Source organism: Malaclemys terrapin, chromosome 2 (genome assembly GCF_027887155.1).
Source record: "Malaclemys terrapin pileata isolate rMalTer1 chromosome 2, rMalTer1.hap1, whole genome shotgun sequence".
NCBI lineage: Eukaryota > Metazoa > Chordata > Testudines > Emydidae > Malaclemys > Malaclemys terrapin.
Window position 1 is genome coordinate 284,810,443 of NC_071506.1, and position 21,078 is coordinate 284,831,520.

At 53.5% G+C, this 21,078-nt stretch overlaps 1 protein-coding gene across 1 annotated transcript in view; it reads left to right on the top strand.

Moving 5' to 3' along the window:
- LOC128831352 (uncharacterized) overlaps positions 1-20,508 on the top strand; it is a 30,203-nt gene extending 9,695 nt beyond the window's left edge. Inside the window, exons 5-12 of the mRNA XM_054017663.1 lie at positions 1,746-1,859; positions 2,496-3,739; positions 11,366-11,767; positions 12,299-12,425; positions 13,090-13,203; positions 15,418-15,531; positions 15,949-16,068; positions 19,142-20,508. Of these exons, the coding sequence (XP_053873638.1) occupies positions 1,746-1,859; positions 2,496-3,739; positions 11,366-11,767; positions 12,299-12,425; positions 13,090-13,203; positions 15,418-15,531; positions 15,949-16,068; positions 19,142-19,857 (2,951 nt within the window). The 3' untranslated portion in view covers positions 19,858-20,508. The remainder of the gene's footprint in view (positions 1-1,745; positions 1,860-2,495; positions 3,740-11,365; positions 11,768-12,298; positions 12,426-13,089; positions 13,204-15,417; positions 15,532-15,948; positions 16,069-19,141) is intronic.
- The last annotated feature ends 570 nt before the right edge of the window (positions 20,509-21,078 follow it).

Genomic DNA, 21,078 nt, shown 5'->3' on the forward strand with positions numbered 1-21,078 from the left:
CATCTAAGAACTTGCACAGTGCCCTTCACTGTGGGATCTGTGTGTTTACCTGGTATCTGACCTTCCACTTAAACTTTCTTTTTGTGTAAACATATATATGATGTGGTTTCAATGCTCCTGGAAGAGGCTATATTGACAGCCCAGGACTCCACATTTGTCCTGTTTATTCATTTTATTTACTTAGCTAAAAATCGGATAAACCCTTTAGTAGCTCCTATTGTTTCCAACACGATCCCCTTGCCCATGGATTTCTGTTGTCCTTGCCTGTGAGAGCTGTCACTCTCGGAATCTCCACCGATTTCATTCCCAGCTGACTCTGAATCTAACCCTCTATGTTCTCAGCATTCTGGGCATTCCGCACATCCTGACTCTACAGTTTCCCTTTGTCCCATCTGGAGCCTTCTTAATGTCCATGCCCATGCCCATTCAGCACATGCCTCACCCCAGCAAAGGTCTGAGATCCAGTTTTAATTTCTCAGAGACAATTTAAAAAATGTTTCTCCTATGTGTAAACAGCATTTGACATTTATAAAGGGCCTTACATCCAACAGCCGTCACAAACTACATGTGCACAGCACCACTGAAATGCAGCCACCTCTGGGCTGGAATGCCATAATGCCCACGTTGCATGCTGTACAGAAGTAGTAGAAAGAGGATACTTGGGCTAATGATGAGTACTCCTGAGGAATGTGTCTGAGCTCCTACTATCTCCAGAGAGCACCTCTATTTTTAAGGTCTTCTCTGAATAGCTTCCCCAGCACCCACATTGTAAACAGCATGAGACTCCATTTCTCTATCGGAGAAGGATTAAGAGCTCAGTGGACTCTCCTGGGATTTGAACCTGTGGTTCCAGAGTGTTTGGGTATTTCAGATCTGATGCTAAGCCATCGCCTCTCATATGAGCTCACAGGAATGAGTGTGATAGAAGGAGCTAGTTAACATGGCCAAAAAGGCATGAATAAAAAATTTCCAAAGCTGAAGGAATGTACCTGATACCAAAGCACCCACGGTTTGCAGTCTGTTATAAAGCGTTCAGTGGTTTCTGTGGCTTAGGGGATCAGATTCAGGACTGGGAGTCGGGAGGCTGGAATTCTCTTCCTGGTACACCACTGCCTTGCTTTGTGGCCTGAGGCAAGCCAGGTCAGCCTCCTGGTGCTTTCGAAGTGGATGTGTCTGAGAGAGGATAATAATGTGTACCCATTTGGTACAACATTTTGAGCTTTCTGCATGAAAAATAATATGCAAGTATTACTGTTAGTCTGGAGAAGAGAAGACTGAGAGGGGACATAACAGTTTTCAAGTACATAAAAGGTTGTTACAAGGAGGAGGGAGAAAAATTATTGTTCTTAACCTCTGAGGATAGGCCAAGAAGCAATGGGCTTAAATTGCAGCAAGGGAGGTTTAGACTGAACATTAGCAAAAACTTCCTGTCAGGGTGGTTAAGCACTGGAATAAATTGCCTAGGGAGGTTGTGGAATATCAGTCATTGGAGATTTTTAAGAGCAGGTTGGACAAACACCTGTCAGGGATGGTCTAGATAATACTTAGCCCTGCCATGAGTGCAGGGGACTGGACTAGACGACCCTGAGATCCCTTCCAGTCCTATGATTCTGTGAAGCATTATAATTGCATTAGAAAAGTATATACAAATCTGTGTTTGCACAGAACCTAGCAGGATGGGCGCTTGGGCTGTGACCGGGCTGCTAAGCGATACAGCAATAAAATAACTCTATTTACATGAACAGACTCTCCAGTTTTGACACCTGAGGTTTTATCCCAGGTTAAACTAGAGGAGGGGTCGTGCAGCAGAGTTCAGCAAGAATTGGAAGAGAGAGAAATCCCTGCGGATCCCAGCCTGTGTGAGTTATAGAGTAATAGACTTTCGTAAACTGGGAGAGACGTTAAATGAGTGTCCAGCAAATCTGTTGTGGGTATCACACTGAGCAGGTGTGTGTGTGTGGGGAATAGTTAGCCCTTCCACAGCTCTTCTTTTATCCATAGGGACTTGGAAAATGCCATTGTTCCCGTTTTACAGACTGGGAGACTGAAGCACAAACGTGACTTGCCCGAGGTCACGCAGAGTCAGTGATCAGAAGACTGGGGTCTCTGCCAGCTCGGAAATGTCAGCCCTGTGCCTTAGCCTGACCCATGTGACGTTACTGAGCAGTGCTGGGCTCTGGACTGGAGAAGGGGAACATTGAAATGGTCACTGTAGTATATCCGCTGCCCCTGTGGATCTGGCTGGTTGGTAATTCAGCACGCGTTCGGGTTAGGGCCAGCAGGTCATGGCGGCGTTGGTCCAGCTGCCAGCCCAAGCCCCTGGAGTAACTTCGTTAGCTGTCGGGAAGTAGGAAGCTCTTGTATTTGCTATGCCCAGCGCAGGGGACATGATCACATGTATTAAGCGAATACATTCCCAGTGGTTTCTTGTGGCCCAAGTAGATGAAATGGGGGGAAATAAAACCAGTGCTGGATTCTGTTCTATTTTGTTGCAGCAGGTGACGGGCTTGTGATCAAAACGGAGGAGGGGACGGTCAGGGAAGGCCACAACAGCCCAGAGCCACGTGGAGTGCAACTGGGGACGTGCAGAAAGAGCGAGGGGCAGGCTCCCGAGTGGGGAGCACCCTGTGAGAATCTGCCTGGCCTGGTGACGCATCTGAGGATCGACCTGGAGCAGCCCAACGAATGCAGGGGGGGCCGGAATGAAATCGCTGAGCCCCAGGGCGGCGTCGCCGTCTCCCGGCTCTGCCAGCCCGCGGAGAGGCCCTTTCATTGCCTGCAGTGTGGCAAGAGCTTCACCCGGAAAGACACCCTGCTGTCCCACCAGCGCACCCACACCGGGGAGCGGCCCTACGCCTGCGCCCAGTGCGGGAAGACCTTTGCACAGCAGTCCAAGCTCAGCAGCCACCGCCACACCCACATGGGCGAGCGGCCCTACGCCTGCAGCCAGTGCGCCAAGACCTTCGGCCGCAAGGAGCACTACACCCAGCACCAGAGGACCCACACGGAGGAGCGGCCCTTCATCTGCAGCCAGTGCGGGAAGAGCTTCCGCAGGTACTTCAACCTGACGGTGCACCAGCGCACCCACACGGGGGAGCGCCCCTACCAGTGCAGCCAGTGCAACAAAAGCTTCATCCACCAGTCGTGCCTCAACTACCACGCCCGCATCCACTCGGGGGAGCGGCCCTACGCCTGCGCCCAGTGTGCCAAGCGCTTTGCCGAACCCTCCAAGCTGGCGGTACATTGCCGAGTTCACACCGGCGAGCAGCCCTACTCCTGCCTCCAGTGCGGCAAGAGCTTCGGCCTGAAGAAAAGCCTCGTCGTCCACCAGCGGAGCCACGCTCAGGAGCGGCCCTACCAGTGCTCCGAGTGCGGTGTCCACTTCATCTGCCAGTCCTACCTTGTCCGGCACCGGCTGGTCCACACCGGGGAGCGGCCCTACAAATGTACCGAGTGCGGCAAAAGCTACAGCCGCAAGGAGCACCTGCAGAACCATTGGCGTATCCACACCGGGGAGCGGCCCTTCCAGTGCACCGCTTGCGGGAAGAGCTTCATCCAGAAACATCACCTCCTGAAGCACCAGCGCATCCACACCGGGGAGCGCCCCTACCAGTGCGGGGAGTGCGGGAGGAGCTTCCGCTGCAAGGAGTCCCTGAAGGATCACGCCAGGGTTCACGGCACAGAGCTGGGTCACCTGCAGGCTGCGCCCAGTCTCACGCAGGTATTGAAGATGGGCACCGTGGGGTGAGAATAAACCCTGGGGCTGATGGCAGCCCAGTGAACAGGCACTGAGAACAGCAGCACGGCAATGCAACAGGAAACGGACAAGCCCCAAGCACCTGTCTGTCCCTACGCCCCAGGGGAAATTGCACAGTCCACGAGAACCTGTGTGCGCTCCCACCTGTCACAGCCGTGCGGCTTGACAAAGAGCACTAGCCGCGTGGGTGTGAGGGAGCGTGGCCGTGTCTTTAAACCAAAAAGCGAGAGCAGTCTTACCCGCAGGCTGTTTGTGCAGAGGAAGTATCGGCCAAGGGAATGTGGGATGCCAGGCTGCTTTTTTGATGCAGGAAAACAACTCCTATTGCTTTACGTTTATAGTTGCACCCCCAGTATCTGAGGTTAGAATTGGGGGCCATAGCGTGAAAGCCACGTCCCTAAAGATAACCATGCGGCGGGGTGAGGGAAACGGCTGTGGGGCATGAGGAAGACACGCTGAAGGGGAGAGAGATTGAGGCACTCACCGAATGAGGGGGCCAAGTGAATCAGTAAATGGCGGTGTAAGTTGTATGTTCCATGAGTTGCTCGTGAGAGATAAGAAGATGCCAGCAGTCAGTGGTTAGCCAATGGGGGTAACTGGCAAAATGGTGTACTTTGCAAGTAATGTTGGGGTTTCCCCTGCAATACAGCCCGAGTGGAGATCTTGGCAGGTAAAAACCCTTTCAAGTTACCTTTTAAAAATGTGTCTAGGTAACTTCAAGCCTGGCCATGTGTTCTCTTAATGGGGTGGGATCTCAAACCCTGTAGTTTTTATTTAATAATAATAATAATACTTTAATACGTTTAAATTGGGAAACGCCCCTCATCACAGCCAAAAACTGGTGCCTGAGCTCACAGCCTGTCTATGGAGAAAGCTGTATATAAAACAAGAATAAGGTTTGAAATTTGTATCTACCTTGACACTAGCATGAAAGGCAAGAAAAAGAAAAAGCCCTATCACTACAACCTCTGGGATTCTGCTGTTCCTACTACCCTTGTGACTGCTGGAGAACATGCTCACCTGCTCCGGAGCCAGCCGTTCTGGTCATCTATTTGCAGAAACGGTATCTTTCTTTATCTCTGGTTTTAAAAAGTGGCGTGTTGTTACCTTATGGCTTAACGTGTACGGTATGTGTGTGATCTAGAATGATATCATTACTTGTATGTATGTGTTAAAAATAGTTTTCTAATAATGTTCTTTCACCTTAATAATAAAAATTATTTTTAGCAAAGCGGTTCTGTTCCAGCATTTGGGTCTTCAGCCTCTAGATGGCGCTGTTGGTGCTCAAGTTCTGTGATGAATATTTTTGCTTTGCTCTATCTGAGCAGTGGGGGGCCCAACTGAGCTTTGATAGGTGGGGTCAGAGCACAGGACTGGGAGCAGGGAATTCCTGTCCTAGTGCGGACTCGTTCCCTCGGTGACTTTGGGCAAATCACTTCTCTCTCTCTGTTTCCCAGTGGTTAAAATGAGGATTAGTTCCTGGCCTACTGTGAGGGTTGGTTTGTTAGTGGAGGCGCTCGACAGCCGTGGTTCTCAACTAGGGGTATGCGTACCCCTGGGGGGACGCAGAGGTCTTCCGGGGGTACCTCAACTCATCTAGGGATTTGCCTGGTTTTACAGCAGGTTACATAAAAAGCACTAGTGAAGTCAGTACAAACTAAAACTTCATACAGACAGTGACTTGTTTATACTGCTCTATAGACTATACACTGAAATGTAAGTACAATATTTATATTCCAATTGATTTATTTTATAATTATATGGTGAAAATAAGATAGTCAACAATTTTTCAGTAATGTGCTGTCACACTTTTGTGTTTTTATGTCTGATTTTGTAAGCAAGTGCTTTTTAAGTGAGGTGAAACTTAGGGTACACAAGCCAGATCCAATCCATGCAACAAACCTCGATGCCAACTCTGCCCACATATCTACACCAACAACACCATCACAGGACCTAACCAGATCAGCTACAACATCACCGGCTCATTCACCTGCACGTCCACCAATGTTATATATGCCATCATATGCCAGCAATGCCCCTTTGCTATGTACATTGGCCAAACTGGACAGTCACTACGCAAGAGGATAAATGGACACAAGTCAGATATCAGGAATGGCAATATACAAAAACCTGTAGGAGAACACTTCAACCTCCCTGGCCACACAATAGCAGATGTTAAGGTAGCCATCTTACAGCAAAAAAACTTCAGGACCAGACTCCAAAGAGAAACTGTTGAGCTTCAGTTCATTTGCAAATTTGACACCATCAGATCAGGATTAAACAAAGACTGTGAATGGCTTTCCAACTACAGAAGCAGTTTCTCCTCCCTTGGGGTACGTCTTCACTTACCGGGGGGTCCGGCGGCAGGCAATCGATGTTCTGGGATCGATCCTGGAAGTGCTCACCGTCGACGCCGGTACTCTAGCTCGGCGAGAGGAGTACGCGGCATCGACGGGGGAGCCTCCCTGCCGCGTCTGGACCCACGGTAAGTTCAGACTAAGGTACTTCGAATTCAGCTACGTTATTAACGTAGCTGAATTTGCGTACCTTAGTCCCAAGTGGGGGGTTAGTGGGGACCAGGCCTTGGTGTTCGCACCTCAACTGCTAGAAGAGGACCTCACCCTCCCTGATTGAACTGACCTCGTTATCTCCAGACTGATTCTTGCCTGCATATTTATACCTGCCTCTGGAAATTTCCATTACATGCATCCGACGAAGTGGGCATTCACCCACAAAAGCTTATGCTCCAATACATCTGTTAGTCTTAAAGGTGCCACAGGACTCTCTGTTGCTTTAAGCCAGATCCAACTCCTGAAAGGGGTCCAGTAGTCTGGAAAGGTTCAGAGCCACTGCTCTAGAGCAACTGAGCAGTAAAATGATCCATCCCTGGAGGGCTGCGTCCCCTGACAGTTCTAGTGAGGATTTGCTTCTGATCTTGTGGGTCTTAGGCCAGTGTAGTTTCACTGATTTCGGTGACTGACACTGGTGTAAGAGATGGGGATCAGGCCATCAGCTTTTATAGAGCTCTTTGCATATTTAAAGCACTGCACAGACGCTGAGCTAATTCATCCTTGGGTCACTCCTGGAAGGTAGGTGGCTGAGTATCATTATCCTCATTTTACAGATGGGTAAACTGAAGCATGGGGATGCTGTGACTGGCCTAAGTGAATCAGTGGAAAAACCAGCATTCCCCCTTCCAACATTTCCATGGAGCAGAGACTTTCTTCTGAGGCAAATACTGGCCCTGTCTCTCACTCTGTCACCCCAGTGTGACTCCAGTGGGTGCATTACACCAGCATAGTCTGTGAGGGGGTGTTGAATCAGGTCCACTATTCTGCACAGAGTGGGAAACTGAGGCACAGGTATCTCCTCTGGCTAGGGATTTATACCACCCTCAACCTCAGGTATCCTAGCACTTGCGGTTGGTGATTTGCCTGCTCCTGTTTTCCTCAGAAAGCTCTGCTGTGAGAATGGGCAGCATCCCCCTTTCCCCTCCTCCCTCGGGGGATATGGTGGCTTAGGGCTGCAAGAGCGAAATAGAATATGGGATAGAGCAGTGAGTTATTCCCCGATTGCCAGTCGTGTTAGTGACTCAGTCCAGACCGTTTATATTGGGAGCTGGGGATTGCTGGACAGCCCCCTCATGGTCAGATAAGTGTATTTGAATACATGGTTGATGCCGGGTCTCCAAAGGTATGTCTACCCTGCAATAAAACAGGCTGGCCTGTGGCAGCTGACTCGGGCTTGGGAAGCTATAAAATTGACATGTTGTCAGGTGGGCTCCGGGACCCTGTGAGGGGTGGCGGTCCTAGAGCCCAGTCAGCTGATGTGGACCAGCCCAGGGCATTTTATTGCAGTGGAGATGTACCCTGAGGGTCTGATCCTGCAACGAGCTGACTGCCCCCAACTCAGCAGGAGTTGATGTGAGCAGGATCAAAGCTTGGCCCCAAATATCAATTATTTGTGTACATATTTATGTGCCTTCTCCTTGAGCCTTTCTTCAGGGGCCTCAGGGCCCAGCTTTTCTCTGCAGCCCCAGGGGCTAGAAACCCCACCGCTTCTTTTTCAATGAAAACCGAGGGACGGCAGGTGCTGGGGCTTTAAGAAGAGCACCCCAGGCTGGGGCTAAAATCGGGGCTGCCCAGATAGCCAGTGTGAAAAACCAGGCTGGGGCAGAGGGTAAGAGGAGCCTATATAAGACAAAGCCCCGAATCTAGGGACTGTCCCTATAACACCAGCTAGGGTGACCAGACAGCAAATGTGAAATATCGGGACGGGGTGGGGGTAATAGGAGCCTATATCAGAAAAAGACCCAAAAATTGGGACTGTCCCTATAAAATCGGGACATCTGGTCCCCCTAACACCAGGACAGCTGGGACGAGGGGTAAGCGGGTGAGCTAGGACGTGCGCGGCGCTGCTGTGACACTGTCGGTCCCAGGAGAGCCGGGGGAGCCGGGGGGAGCTCAGGGTTTGGTTGGAGGGGGCGAGCGAGCCCAGGCTGGAGTCCCCGCAGGGCGCTGGCGTGGCCGGGCATCCCTCGCCCCAGCGGCTGAAGGCTAAGCCCTTGTCCCGGCTATGGCCCGGCCCCGGTCCGAGGGGGCCCCGGCGGCGGGCTCGGAGCTCGCTGCGCCCGTGCCCGGTAGGCGGCACTGCTCGGGCTCGCCGCCCCTGGCGCGCCGGCCGCCCGCGCTCTTCGCAGGACCAACGAGGCGGCGGCGGCGGCCGCCCTCCCTCCCAGGCTGCACTCGGGCCGCTCCCTCCCCAGCATGGCAGCGGGACCCAGCCCACGCCCCTAGCGAGCCCCGGCCCGGCCGCGTCCCCCGAGAGCCACCCAGCGCGGGGCCATGGCCGAGTGGGCCCCCGCCCAGGTAAGGGCCCCGCGGGGAGCGGGGACCGGCCCGGCTCGTGCCGCGGGTCCGGCCCGGGGGCTCGGGGCAGGACAGGCTGGCCCCGGGGGGGGGCAGCTGCGAGTCGTCCCCCGCCGCATCGCCTCCCAAGCATAATAATTTCTCCCGTCCCGGCCCTCCTGGGCCATCCCAACCCCCCCGCTCCCCACAGCCGCAGCCCCGCCGAGATGCAGCCACCTCTGGGGGGCAGGACCTCAGCGCAGGGCCCCCGTGGCGTGCGGGGATGTCTGAGCAGGGGCCGTGGGGGGAGGCCTTTGGGCTTGGGAAGTGCCCTGCCCTCCTTATTGTCCACACGGAACAGCGGGCGTGAGGGGACTGACTCGACCCTGCTGGGATTTGAACCTTTGGATTCAGGGTGGCTGGGGACTTAGGGCTGGGAAAGGGACACTGGGGCTTCAGGGTGGCAGGAAAGTTGTTTTCAGCTGAGCTGGGGAATCATCAGCGTTACAAACTCTTGCCCAGTCGGCTCATTCCCTGAAGCATTTCTACATTGCCAACCGTATCGGGAGGCGTTTATGATTCACGGGAATGTCCAGTCCTTTGTTCATCCTTATGGAGCTCTTGGCCTCACACACATGTTGTGGCAGTGAGTTCCACCGGCTTACACAATTTTGCTTGCTTAAAATAATGTATTTTTCACTTTAATTGACAAGCCCCTAGTTCTTATGCTCTGAGAGAAGGTGAGTAGAGGCTCCTGACTGTCTCTAGACCATTCGCTATTCTGTAGACCTGTGTCGTCTCCCGCTCTGTCTATACTAAGCAGCCCCAAGCGTGTCGATCTCTTCCCATAAGGAAGTCTTTTTCAGGCCTCTAATCGTTTGTTGTTCATCTCTAATCCCCTTCTGCTCTGCTTATTCTAGCTGAGAAAGAGTGACCAGCACTGACCCCAGGAGTCCAGCTCTGGGGGTCCCATTGACTAGTATGATGGTGTAAAAACTAGAGCTGGCAGAAAACACAAATTCAATTTTGCAAAAAAAATTTGAGATTTCAGAATTTATTTTCATTCTGCATCAGAAGGAAACCAGGACCTTTTGAAATTTTCCATGAAAAAACACGAATGAGAGATTCCCTCTAGAATAGCCAATAGCCCAGTGGTGGGATGTCAGAGACCCCAGTTCAAATCCCTGTTCTCACCATTGGGGTGAGATGCTTTCTGGTTTTGACCAGAAATTCCATCCTAGACCCGGGGAAGCTTCTGGACAAAAGTTTCCTCAAAACTGATCCATTTCTGTGAAAAATTTCAGGTTCGACAAATCAGCATTTTCCAGCCGGGGGGGGGGGGGGGGGGAATTCCGTTGAAAAATTCCCAGCCCACTAGAACAATAACCTGCTCAGTATTGTTTTCTGTCCTGCTCCTCATGCATCTGACATTTTGTTTGCTTTTTCTGACCACAGCTACATGTTGATTTGCTAGACTGAAGTTTGAATGTCACACAGCGTGCTCGGGAAGCTCAAAATACATCCTCCAGCCTGGGTTACGTTGTGTTGTCAACAAGGAATTTCATCTGCCCTTGTGCTGCCCATTCGCTTAGCCTGGAAAGGTCCCTCTTGAGTCTTTTTTAGTCCTGACTAACCTGAATTTCTTTTGCCATCATCAGACCTTTGCCCCCTTCTTCCCAGTTAGTAAATAGCTTAGTCACTGATCCTAGTGCGGATCCGTGGGGCACCTCACTCTTCACCATTTGCCATGATGGAAAATGGGCCATTCATTCCTAGTGGCCATGAAAGGTCAGCCCAAAGCCAGTTAGAGTCCATAGACTATGGCTTCTACTTTTCTGCTAAACTCTTTTGATCTGTGTTGCCCTCATCCTCCCAACCTGCACCCTCCTCATTTGATTAGTCCGTCTGTTGTGTCCTGTCTCTGGCCCGTAGATTGTGAGCTCTCTTGAGCAAAATGTCTCATTTTTCGGTGCAGCATCTCCCGCTACAGAGCCTTGATCCTCGGTTAGGCTCCCTAACTCCTGCTGTGATAACAATGAAGGGAAAGACTCCCATTGGTTTCAGTCGGCTTTGGATCAAGTCCTAACTGGTGTTACTGGGAGCAAATGACTATTCCAGCTACCCCACCGATGAGCATGGCATAAATACCTAGATAGGCTCCACTGAAAGAACTGAGCGCAGGACAGTGTGCGGGTGACAATGTAACATCAGGGAGGTGTTTTGTTTGGATGTCTCTCAAGTGCTGTGTGCTTTGTTTGTTGTGACTGAAGCTAATTTCTGTTGTCTCCCCTGCACATGCTCCCTTCCTCCCTTGGCCGTGCTTCTCATCCATCGCGTTCTCTTGTCCCCACGCTTGCCTGGCCTGGTCTGGCCGGACATTCCTCGGCAGGTTAGAACGTTGCTGTGGGAGGAGGAATTAGCTACAATGAGAACTGACCTAGTTTGCCTCTTTTCCTTTTGGCCTGTGGATTTTTGCCAGTCTCTGCCCTTTCTTTCCAGTTGGGATTGGAAGCCGAAGTAGTGAAGTACAGTGAGGGGGAAAGGATGGCCTTGCATTTCTAGATTGGCTGGAAACAGGATGCACTGGAATTCACAGCCGAGAGCTTGAGTTCCTTATTGATCCAGGCCAATTCCCAGCCAGTGAGGTTCAGACAAGCATTGGGGCGTTTGGATCCTGATCCGCATCCTCCCGGTTCCTTTAGCGTTTTGCCACTGAATAAACCCGACTTCAGCCATTGTCGATCTCTCTCCCTGCAAACAGATTCAGGAATGGAACGTCGAGGCGCAACATCTGCTGCCTTTGCAGCCGCCCCTTGTCCCCGAGCGCGCTCACATGAGAGAAGCACAGCTGCACACGGCAGAGGCCTCTCTCTGGACTGTGGTGGCTACGGTGCAGGCCATGGAGCGGAAGATCGATCTGCTGGCCACGCGCCTGCTGAGCCTGGAGGGGAGATCTGGGACGGCCGAGAAGAAATTAATAGACTGTGAAAAAACAGCAATGGAGTTCAATAACCAGCTGGAGAGTAAGTGGGCCGTGCTGGGAACTCTGATCCAGGAGTACGGGCTGCTGCAGAGGAGGCTGGAGAACGTGGAGAACCTGCTGAAGAACAGGAACTTCTGGGTCCTGAGGCTCCCCCCAGGCACTAAAGGGGAGGTCCCCAAGGTAATGATATCCCAGCTAGTGCTGAGAAGCATGTGCTGAAATGTTCTGTGCTATCCCCAGGATGTGTTTACTGCTATGGAATGGCTTGGAATGAGGAGGAGTGGGAATGCTGGACAATACGGTGGGTCAGTGTAACTCCGCTTTCTTTCCTGTGAATCTTTGCATGAATTGGACGTTGGGGGAAGGTGTTGGCTGGGGGGCACTGGAGACCGAAGTCTTCCTGTGTCTGAGAGCAGCGGGCAGCACTCCGAGCTTCCCTCTGCTGCCTCACAGCAACCCTCTCCTGGAAGAGCCGTTGAACTAGGGCAGTTCAGTCTCCATGGCCCATTCGGTCTTTGGCCTGTTTGCTGAGACTGCCAACAAAGGGGTCAGTTGGCACCAAAAGGGATGTGTGGACACTGTTCCCTGGGCGTTGGACTGAGACTGCCAGCTTACACAGGTAGATTTTTAGGGCCCATTGCGATTGTCTGGTCCGAACTCCTGCCTAACGCAGGCCAGTACTACTGACCTCCCACACGCTTGTGATTGCAGATGCCGGTGACGTTCGTCGACGTGGCTGTCTATTTCTCCGCGGAGGAGTGGAAGAATTTGGAAGACTGGCAGAAGGAGCTATACAATAACCTGGTGAAGGAGAACTATGAATCTTTGAGCTCGCTGGGTAAACATGCGTTTTCACGTGCTTACCGAATGGTGTGTGTGACATCTGTGGCAGCCCCAGCCCCTGCTCTAGGCAAAACCCCAGGCCTTTTCATTTCAGCTGGAGCAGTGGCTATACCCTCCCGAAGGCTAGAAATTAGACCTCAAATCCACACGTCCTCCCATTTAATGGGAGAGACTCACCTACCCTGTGGTGGGTCCAATCCGTCCGTCTCCAGGGTTTGTTATATCTGGAGTCGTGCTTGCCGACATCAGAGCTAAAATTGGCCCAATGCTGATCTTTACTTGTGCACGTTCAGCATGGCCCTGGTGAAAAATCTGCTTCGTTAATGCGAAGCCAGGTGAGTAAATGGTACAGGTGGGTGTTGCTTGCCCTGCCTTAGGCTGGTTTAAGCGTCTGTAGTTTTTTGAATAGGTGAGTGGTTTACCATTGGTACTTTGTGAGCTTCTCTCCATATGGAGATCTCTGAATTCAGAGCACAGCTCACCTTCCGCTGAATGCTTTACCTTCCCACAGGCTCTTTGTCAATAGCTTTTGCTGCAAAGTTTCCCCCCGTCCCCTCCAGTGACGAGAGGGGGCTGGCTTGAAATAAATGAAAGGTCTCTAACAATCGCACGCTGTGAAATGAACCATTGGGTCCCCCTGCTATCTTTTCTGTGAACAGACCGGACCCGTTCCAAAGCGGACCCCGAGCCCCGGATTGAACGAGGGGAAGAGGCTTGTGTCCAAGAGCAGCAGAACTTAAAGGAGAGAGAAATCCCTCCAGAGCCCTGCACAGGTGAGGAATGAGATTCAAGCAAATCCGAGGCAAGGAGTGGAATGCGAATTGCAGCTGATGTGGCCGTATCCCGTTCATGGTATCGCTCAGGGTTTGCCTCCAGTCCTGACTTCTTCCGCTTCGGCTCTTTTTGGTCTTGTAACCATTCAGGACATCTGCCCGTTGGTGTACCCTTTTACTTGGCGACGCTCCGCTGCCTCTCACGGCTCGCTCCGTATCTCTGGCGATGGCTGTACCTTGGGCGCTAGACCACTTCTCTTAAGGCTTAACTCCTGCTCCGCTTCGCCTGGGGATGTTGTGAAGGCAAAAGTGTAACTGGATTCAGAAAAGAACTGGATACATTCCTGGAGGACGGGTCTGCCAATGGCCATTAGCCAGGAGGGTCAGGGACGCAGCCCTATGATCTGGGTGTCCCTAAACTTCTGGCTGTCAGAAGTCGAGAGTGGAAGACAGGTGGATCATTCCTTGATTGCCTTGTTCTGTTCACTGCCCCTGAAGCTCTGGTACTGGCCACGGTTGGAGGCAGGACGCTGGGCTAGATGGGCCATTGGTCTAACCCAGTACATCAGCTCTTACGTAATGGGAAAGCAGTGAATTCTAGCTGGTGCGCGTTGAGGTCGGAGTGAGGACTCCTGGGTTCTGCTCCTAATTTTGCCACTGACTTGCTGTGGGATATTGAGCAAGTCCCTTAGGCTCATATTTTCAAAAGTGGCCTGATTTTGGGGGTCCCCATTTTGTAGTGCCTAGCTTGAGACCCCCTCAGACCTGGTTTTTCAGAGATGTTGATCACCTGGAGCTCCCGTTGACTTCAGATTAATGGATGCTCAGCACCTGGATAATGAGTTAGTTTAAAGTTAGGTCCCTATTGGAAAGTAAAGGCGTACCTGCTCCGTGCCTCAGTTTCCCCAGCTGTGGAAGTGATCAATGCTTAATACTGAACTTACCTCACAGGGCGATTTTGGAGCTTAATGAATTAATATTTCTAAAGCACCTCAGCAGGTCCCGTGTTCCAAATAGCTAATGTGAAACAGAATCCAGGAGCAGACTGGAACTCAGGAAGGTTTCACTCTCTGTTGTTATATATATTTACATAAGAACGGCCATACTGGGTCAGACCAATGGTCCATGTAGCCCAGTATCCTGTTGGCTGACAGTGGCCAGTGTCAGATGCTTCAGAGGCAATGAACAAAGCAGGCAATCATCGAGTGATCCGTCCTTTATCGTCCAGTCCCAGCTTCTAGCAGTCAAAGGCTTAGGGACACCCAGAGCATGGGGTTGTGCCCCCTGATCATCTTGTAATAGCCATTGATGGACCTATCTTCAATCAACGTATCTAATTCTTTTTTTAATCCAGTTATAATTTTTACCTTCCCAACATCCCCTGGCAATGCGTTCTGTGGGTTGACTGTGCGTTGTGGGAAGAAATACTTCCTTGTGTTTGTTTTAAACCTGCTGCCTGTTAATTTATCGGGTGACCTCTAATTCTTGTGATATGTGAAGGGGTAAATAACACTTCCCTAGTCGCTTTCTCCACACCGGTCATCGATGTTCTAGATGTCTGTCATATCCTCCCTTAGTCGTCTCTTCTCTAAGCTGAACGGTCCCAGGCTTTTTAGTCTCTCCTATGGAAGCTGTTCCAGACCCCTAATAATGTTTGTTGCCCTTTGCTGTCCTTTTTCCAATTCTAATGCACCTTGTTTGAGATGGGGCGACCAGAACTGCACCCTGTGTTCAGTTCATATTTGGTCACTTTTTTTGAGGCCTCCTGGAGAAAAGGGACTTTTAGGGCACGTCTACACTGCAATAAAACGCTGTCAGCTGGCCTGGGCTGCAGGGCTATCAAACTATAGTGTAGACATTTGGGCTCGGGTTGCAGCCTGGCTCTGGGACCCTGGGAGGGAGAGGATCCCGGAGCCCGGGCCCTGGCCCAAGTCAGCTGACATGGGCCAGCTGCATGTGTGTTACTGCAGAGTAGATCTACTCTTAGGAAGGGATTCACCCTGACTGCAATGTTCCCGCTGATGTCACTTCCACGCACAGCAAGGTGATATGCCATGTAGTGTATTCACCCCTCGGCCAAGCCCCTTGCTAACACGTTCGTGTCTATTCAGAACACGCCCCCTCCGGCGGGCGAAATGGCATTGCTTTGAGATGGGTGTGAACGGTTCAGCAGCTGATACACGAACGGCTTCTAATTCTCTGTCCCTCGAACAGAATCCCTGATGTCAACGCCCGACATTCTGTCCCGGATCAAACAAGAGGAGGGGCCTTTTGTCGGGGAGCAGCAGTTCTCGGAGGAGAGAGGAATTCCCGCGGACCCCTGCGCAGGTGACTAATCGATTCAAACAACTTGCAAATGACGAGTGCGGCAAAGAGCAGGAAATTGAGTGTAGCTTCCTCTCAGAAGCCTGCTAGTTCTGTAGCTTTGCTCGTCCAGTTCATGGGTCTTGTCCTGCCTGCCACTGACCTGTTGTACGACCATGGGCAAGTCACTTGAGGCCCACATTTAGCAGCCTCTGATTTTTTGGGGGAGGGGAGGCCTCCATTTCCTCCTAGATGCCAACTTCTTCTGATTCTAATCCCTCCTTTTTGTGAGCAGTCCCCTCTAGGGCACAGTACAGACCGGAATTGCCTCGTGCACCTGTTCGCATCCCTTCTGGCTGCCCCAACGCAGAGCCCGCCCAGTTTGAGAGCAAGGTGTTCCGTGGGTAATAGAACATAATGTGTTTTCATTTTCTCCCTCAGGAGCAGACGCTCTGATTTCTGCCCATGACTTTTTATCCTGGATTAAACAAGAGGAAGAGCCCTGTGTCCGGGATTCGTGGGAGTTGGCTGAAAGAGAGATCCTCACTGGCCCTGGCCCAGGTGAGCAATGGCTTTAAAGCAGCCAGAACCAGTGAGTAAAGCGCAGAAGTCAGCAGTCTGGCTGCCCTGTGGGCGCTCTGCGGAGGGGAAGGTTTGTCCTGTCTTCGTGGCAGACACCAGTTCGTAGATTTTAAGGCCGGAAGGGACTAGTGTGATCGGGTCGTCTGATCTCGTGTATAAGGCTGGCCAAAGAATCTCCCTCCAAGTGATCCTTGCAGAAGCTTCCGGATAGGTCCAGGGCTGGGCAGCGTCTCTCTTCCTTCGGTCACACGGCCTCTCGCAGAGGCTTCGTCTGGCTGCGGCTGAAGCGGCGTCAGGCTGGGGCTACATCGGAATATTCTGCGGGCATAGCTGTGTTGGTGAAAAGTGTGAAAAATCCCCTCCACACACACAACCAACAGAGCTGTGCCATCGACAGCCCCAGTGTAGACACGGTTAGGGCAACAAAAAGTCTCTTTGCTGGGATAGCTCGTGTCGTTTGGGGAACGGGTCTCAGCACTACTGGCAGAAGGACTCTTGCTGGTATAAGCTACATCTCCACGAAGAGGGTTTGCTGGTCGAGCCGGACCGGAATCCTTTCCTAGCGCAGTGACAGACTCCAGGAGCTCAGTGGGGTTAGCTCAACAAAGAGGAGGTGAAGGGGTGACTTGCTGACAGTCTGTAAGTACCTACCTGGGGAACAATGTTCAGACTAGCAGCGACAGCAGGTCTAACACCACCCAAAGGCTGGAAGCTGAAACTAGACCAGTTCAGACAGGCGGCAAGGTGCAGTTTTTAACAGTGAGGGTCGTTAACCGTGGGAACGTTTTACCAGGGGCTGGGGTGGGTTCTCCAGCACTGGCCATTTTTAAATCAAGATGGGATGTTTTTCAAAAAAGAAAATCTGCTCTAGGGTTTATTTGGGGGCAGGTCTCTGTTATACCGGAGGTCAGACTGGCTGATCCCAGTGGTCCCTTCTGGTCTCATGCAGACCAGGCCTTCGTCTCCTCTGTAGATGGGGATGCTGCCCGGTGTTCCCTCTAGTTTTTTATGTCCATGTGCGGAATGAATTTTGTTATGTGCACCAGTATGGAGGTTGTGTGTGACACATCACCTTCGTATCAGTGTACATAACAAAATCCATGTGGTGGGGATGGGGCCGAGGGGTTTGGAGTGTGTGGGGGGTGCTCAGGGCTGGGGCAGAGGGTTGGGGTGCAGGGGTGTGAGGGCTCCGGCTGGGGGTGTGGGCTCGGGGGTGGGGCTGGGGATGAGGGGCTCAGGGCTGGGGCAGAGGGTTGGGGTGCAGGCTCTGGGGTGGGATCGGGTGCAGGCTGTCCTGGGGCTGCGGTGGGGAAAGAGGACCCTTAAACCCGCCCCCCCCCCCTCCGCCCCCTCAGCCCTCTCTCACCACAGCAGCTTGGGGCCGGGGGAGAGGCACCTCTCCCTGGGGCAGCTCCGGCGGGGCTGAGCTGGGCTGAGGGAGGGGCTCCTCTCCCCTGGCGGTGGCAAGTCCGGGGCAGGTCTGTGCTGGGGCAGAGGCATCTCTCCCCGCCACAGCTCTGAGCCCTTGCGTGGAGCTTAATAGGCAACTGCGTGGCCACGCAACTTAGAGAGAACTTAGATGCTGCCTCCTCTCCTGTGCCCGGTCCTAGATGGCCCAGAGCTGATCCCTGTACAGAGTGCATGCGTGGGGCCCTGGGGGGAACTGCCCCCGCTGTTCAGTCCCAGGGCAGGGTTGTGCGGCTCAGGTGGTTAGAGCCTCAGGGATTGTAGCCTTGGATCTCGTGATACATTCCCCCACCTCCCAGCACCCATTCAGCTCCGTGTGTGCCCAACCCTTGGGAGACAGCTGCTCCCAGCTAGGAATAGGCACCCAGCTGGGAAGTGTTGGCTTTAGCCTGCGACTGGTTAACGTGCTCAGCTGTGAAAATACAACTTTGGGTTGGTTTGTTTTCGTGGCTGAGCGGCTGGTTGGTGTTGGCCGTGATGAGCTCCTTTGGGGGTTGGTAGCACCTGGAGGCTCTAACTGTGATTATGCCGGGTGCTGCATGGCCCCGCAGCGAGAGACGGCCCCGCCACCAGAGCTCATGAGCGCCATAGACCAGACAGAGAAAATCCCCATTTACAGATGAGGAACTGAGCCTCGGAGAGACGAATGCCTTGGCCGAGGTGGATGTGACCGAGCTGGGAATGGAACCCAGATCTCCCGAGTGCCAGCCCGGTGCCTGTTCGACCGAGATCTTAGTAATCTGCTTAGAGTGGACAATTGGCACACACAATCCCTTCCCAAGCCAGAAACCTTTATTCGCACTCCACTGTCTGATCGCCACGTGACGGAGGGTCATCACGCCGCTTAGAGCATGACTGGAAGGTGCTCAGATGCTGTAGCGATGAGGATGGTGTAAAGACCTGCCCAGAACAGAGTAGAACTGGGACAAAAGATGCTCTCGAGGGAGGGAGTTGGGACTCCTGGGTTCTCTCCTGGCAGGAAGTTGGGAGGGAGTGTACTGTAGGTGTTACGAGCCGGGACCCAGCTCTCCTGGGCTGTTCAGAGATTGTGAGGCAGTAGGGACCGTTAGCTCATCCGGCCGGAGGTGAAGTGGTTAATGTTTGCTGAGTTTTTTGAGCTCCTCGGTTGGGAGGTGTGCTAGGAGGGCCAAGTACTGTTCTGACACATTCAAACAAACAGGGATTTTTGCCCCGCTGCCCTGGCCCTGGCCCTGCGAGGACGTGTCGGGAGTGATCTGCAAAGCCCTGTTTCCTACGTGGCTGGGACCAGAGAGTGCTTTGGGTGACGGTCACCCAATTCTCTCTGGCTGAAATCCACCCCTGGGCCAGGGAGTGGATTGGGTCAATGGGACTTAAATAGAGCTCAGGCCTGGTACTGACTCTCTCCCGGGGCTGGGGCTGGCCTTCTGCAGACAGCTGGATGTAACCGAGAGAGCTCAAACCCTTCTCACCGCCGGTCTCCATCCCAGGTTCATCCTAGCCCAGGCCACTGAGACCCACCCTCGGCTCCGTGGGACAGTGCTGTGGATCGGGGCCCTTTCCCCCAAAGAGCCAGGGATGAGAATCTCTTTCTTTCTTCCGGCAGGCGACGGGCTCATGGTGAAGTCGGAGGAGCAGCGTCACCGCCAGGCAGGCCCGGAAGAGTTGGGGTTGCTGGGGGGCTCTGGGGAGCCGCTCTACCAGGCCCCGGCCTACGGGAGCCAGCGTGGCTCGGTGACGCAGCAAGCCGACCCTGGCGAGAACAGACTGGGTAAATCCTTCCGCTCGGACGCCAGCTTCGGCGAGTTACCAGGCACCTTGATCCCGCGGGGAGCCGGCGCGCTGGGGGAGGAGCGGCCGCACGGCTGTGCCGAGTGCGGGAAGAGCTTCAGCGTGAAGAAGAGCCTGAAGATTCACCAGCGGAGCCATGCCAAGGAGCGGCCCTACGCCTGTGGGGAGTGCGGCAAGAGCTTCAACTGCCACTCGGGGCTAGTGCGGCACCAGATGATCCACCGCGGCGAGCGGCCCTACAAGTGCGAGGAGTGCGGGAAGTGCTACAGCCGCAAGGAGCACCTCCAGAACCACCAGCGGCTGCACACCGGCGAGCGGCCCTTCCAGTGCGCCGCCTGCGGGAAGAGCTTCATCCGCAAGCAGAACCTGCTAAAGCACCAGCGCATCCACACCGGGGAGCGGCCCTACCAGTGCGGGGAGTGCGGGAGGAGCTTCCGCTACAAGGAGTCCCTCAAGGACCATCAGCGGGTTCACGGCGCGGAGCTGGGGGCCCCCCCTGGGCTCCCGCCGGCCCTGGGCAGTGGGGACTAGATCCTGGGACTCCGTGGACTAGACCACATGGCAGCTCGGGACTGGGTCGTAACCGACCGCGAGTTAAATCCAAGGCAGCGAAGTGAAAACCAGTGCCAGAAACGAAGCTTTTACCAAATACGTCCGTGGGGCACGAGGCAGCCAGGGTGTCTGGCACGTCCTCGGAGGGACCCCCAGCACGTTTTTCATACCCATCTCCCATCCCCTGGACAAGCCCCTTCCACGCAACCTGCAGAGAGAGCCGGAAAGGCCGGTGCATGCGCCGAACGCTGCTCCCCGCCTCCTCCCGTGCCCAAAGAGCAACCTCGTCCCCACTAACGTCCCGCTCCGGTTCTGAACCCCCCCATGGCCTCACTCCTGGGGCTCTTCTCTAGAACCCGCTTCCTTTCTCCCGCTCCACACCCACAGCGGCAAGATTGTGTGAGAGCCTTCTCCTCTGCAGCTCCTGCCCCCAGAGCCGCCTCTCCCCACATTTCTCCTCCCACTGGATGTAGATTGATTCTTTCTCACCCGTTGCTCTGTGTCCCGCCCCCTCCCCCCCATTGTTTTTACATTTTAATTTCATAAGCGTGCAGTTAAACTCTGTCAAGTGTTTGGCGGTGTAGTTTTATATGGCAGATGCAATGCAAAATAAAGTTGTGTTGGGCTGTTCCTGGTGTTGGATTGTTCCTACAGCTAACCCTACGTAGCCGGCCGGCCTCCTGAAATTCTATGGGAGACCATTGCCAAGAACGCAGCAATCCGTGGCCGCCTGGGTTTTTCCACTGCTGGTGGCCCACCAGGGCCAATGCACCCTGCCCGGATTCTTGTTTACGCTAAAGCTCTGCTAGCATGAAGGGGCCGGGAGAACTCCACCCACTTTCCAAGCTCCTCTATGCTGCTGGAGCGGGGGCAGGGCTTCTCATGTAAACGAGGATCGGGCCCCTTTTCTCCATCAGAACCTCCCTCCTGGCGGGTTTGCTCCTGCCCACGTTGGGTGCAGTGAGAGTGCCACTGGCGTCCGCGGGGGTGGGCTCATCTGACGTGCACCACACTAGGACAGCCCCCCCCGCTGGGTCCCCACGAGCTGCCCGCTGGGATCACCGGAGCGAGGGCCGCTACAGGCCAAATGAACCTGTCGCCAGGCAGAGGCACGTGAGAACCTGGCACGTGGAAGTGGCTGGTTCTGGCCCTGTCGGGTTGGGCTGATCCGCAGTGGTGTGATTAGAGTCTTCGCGTGTG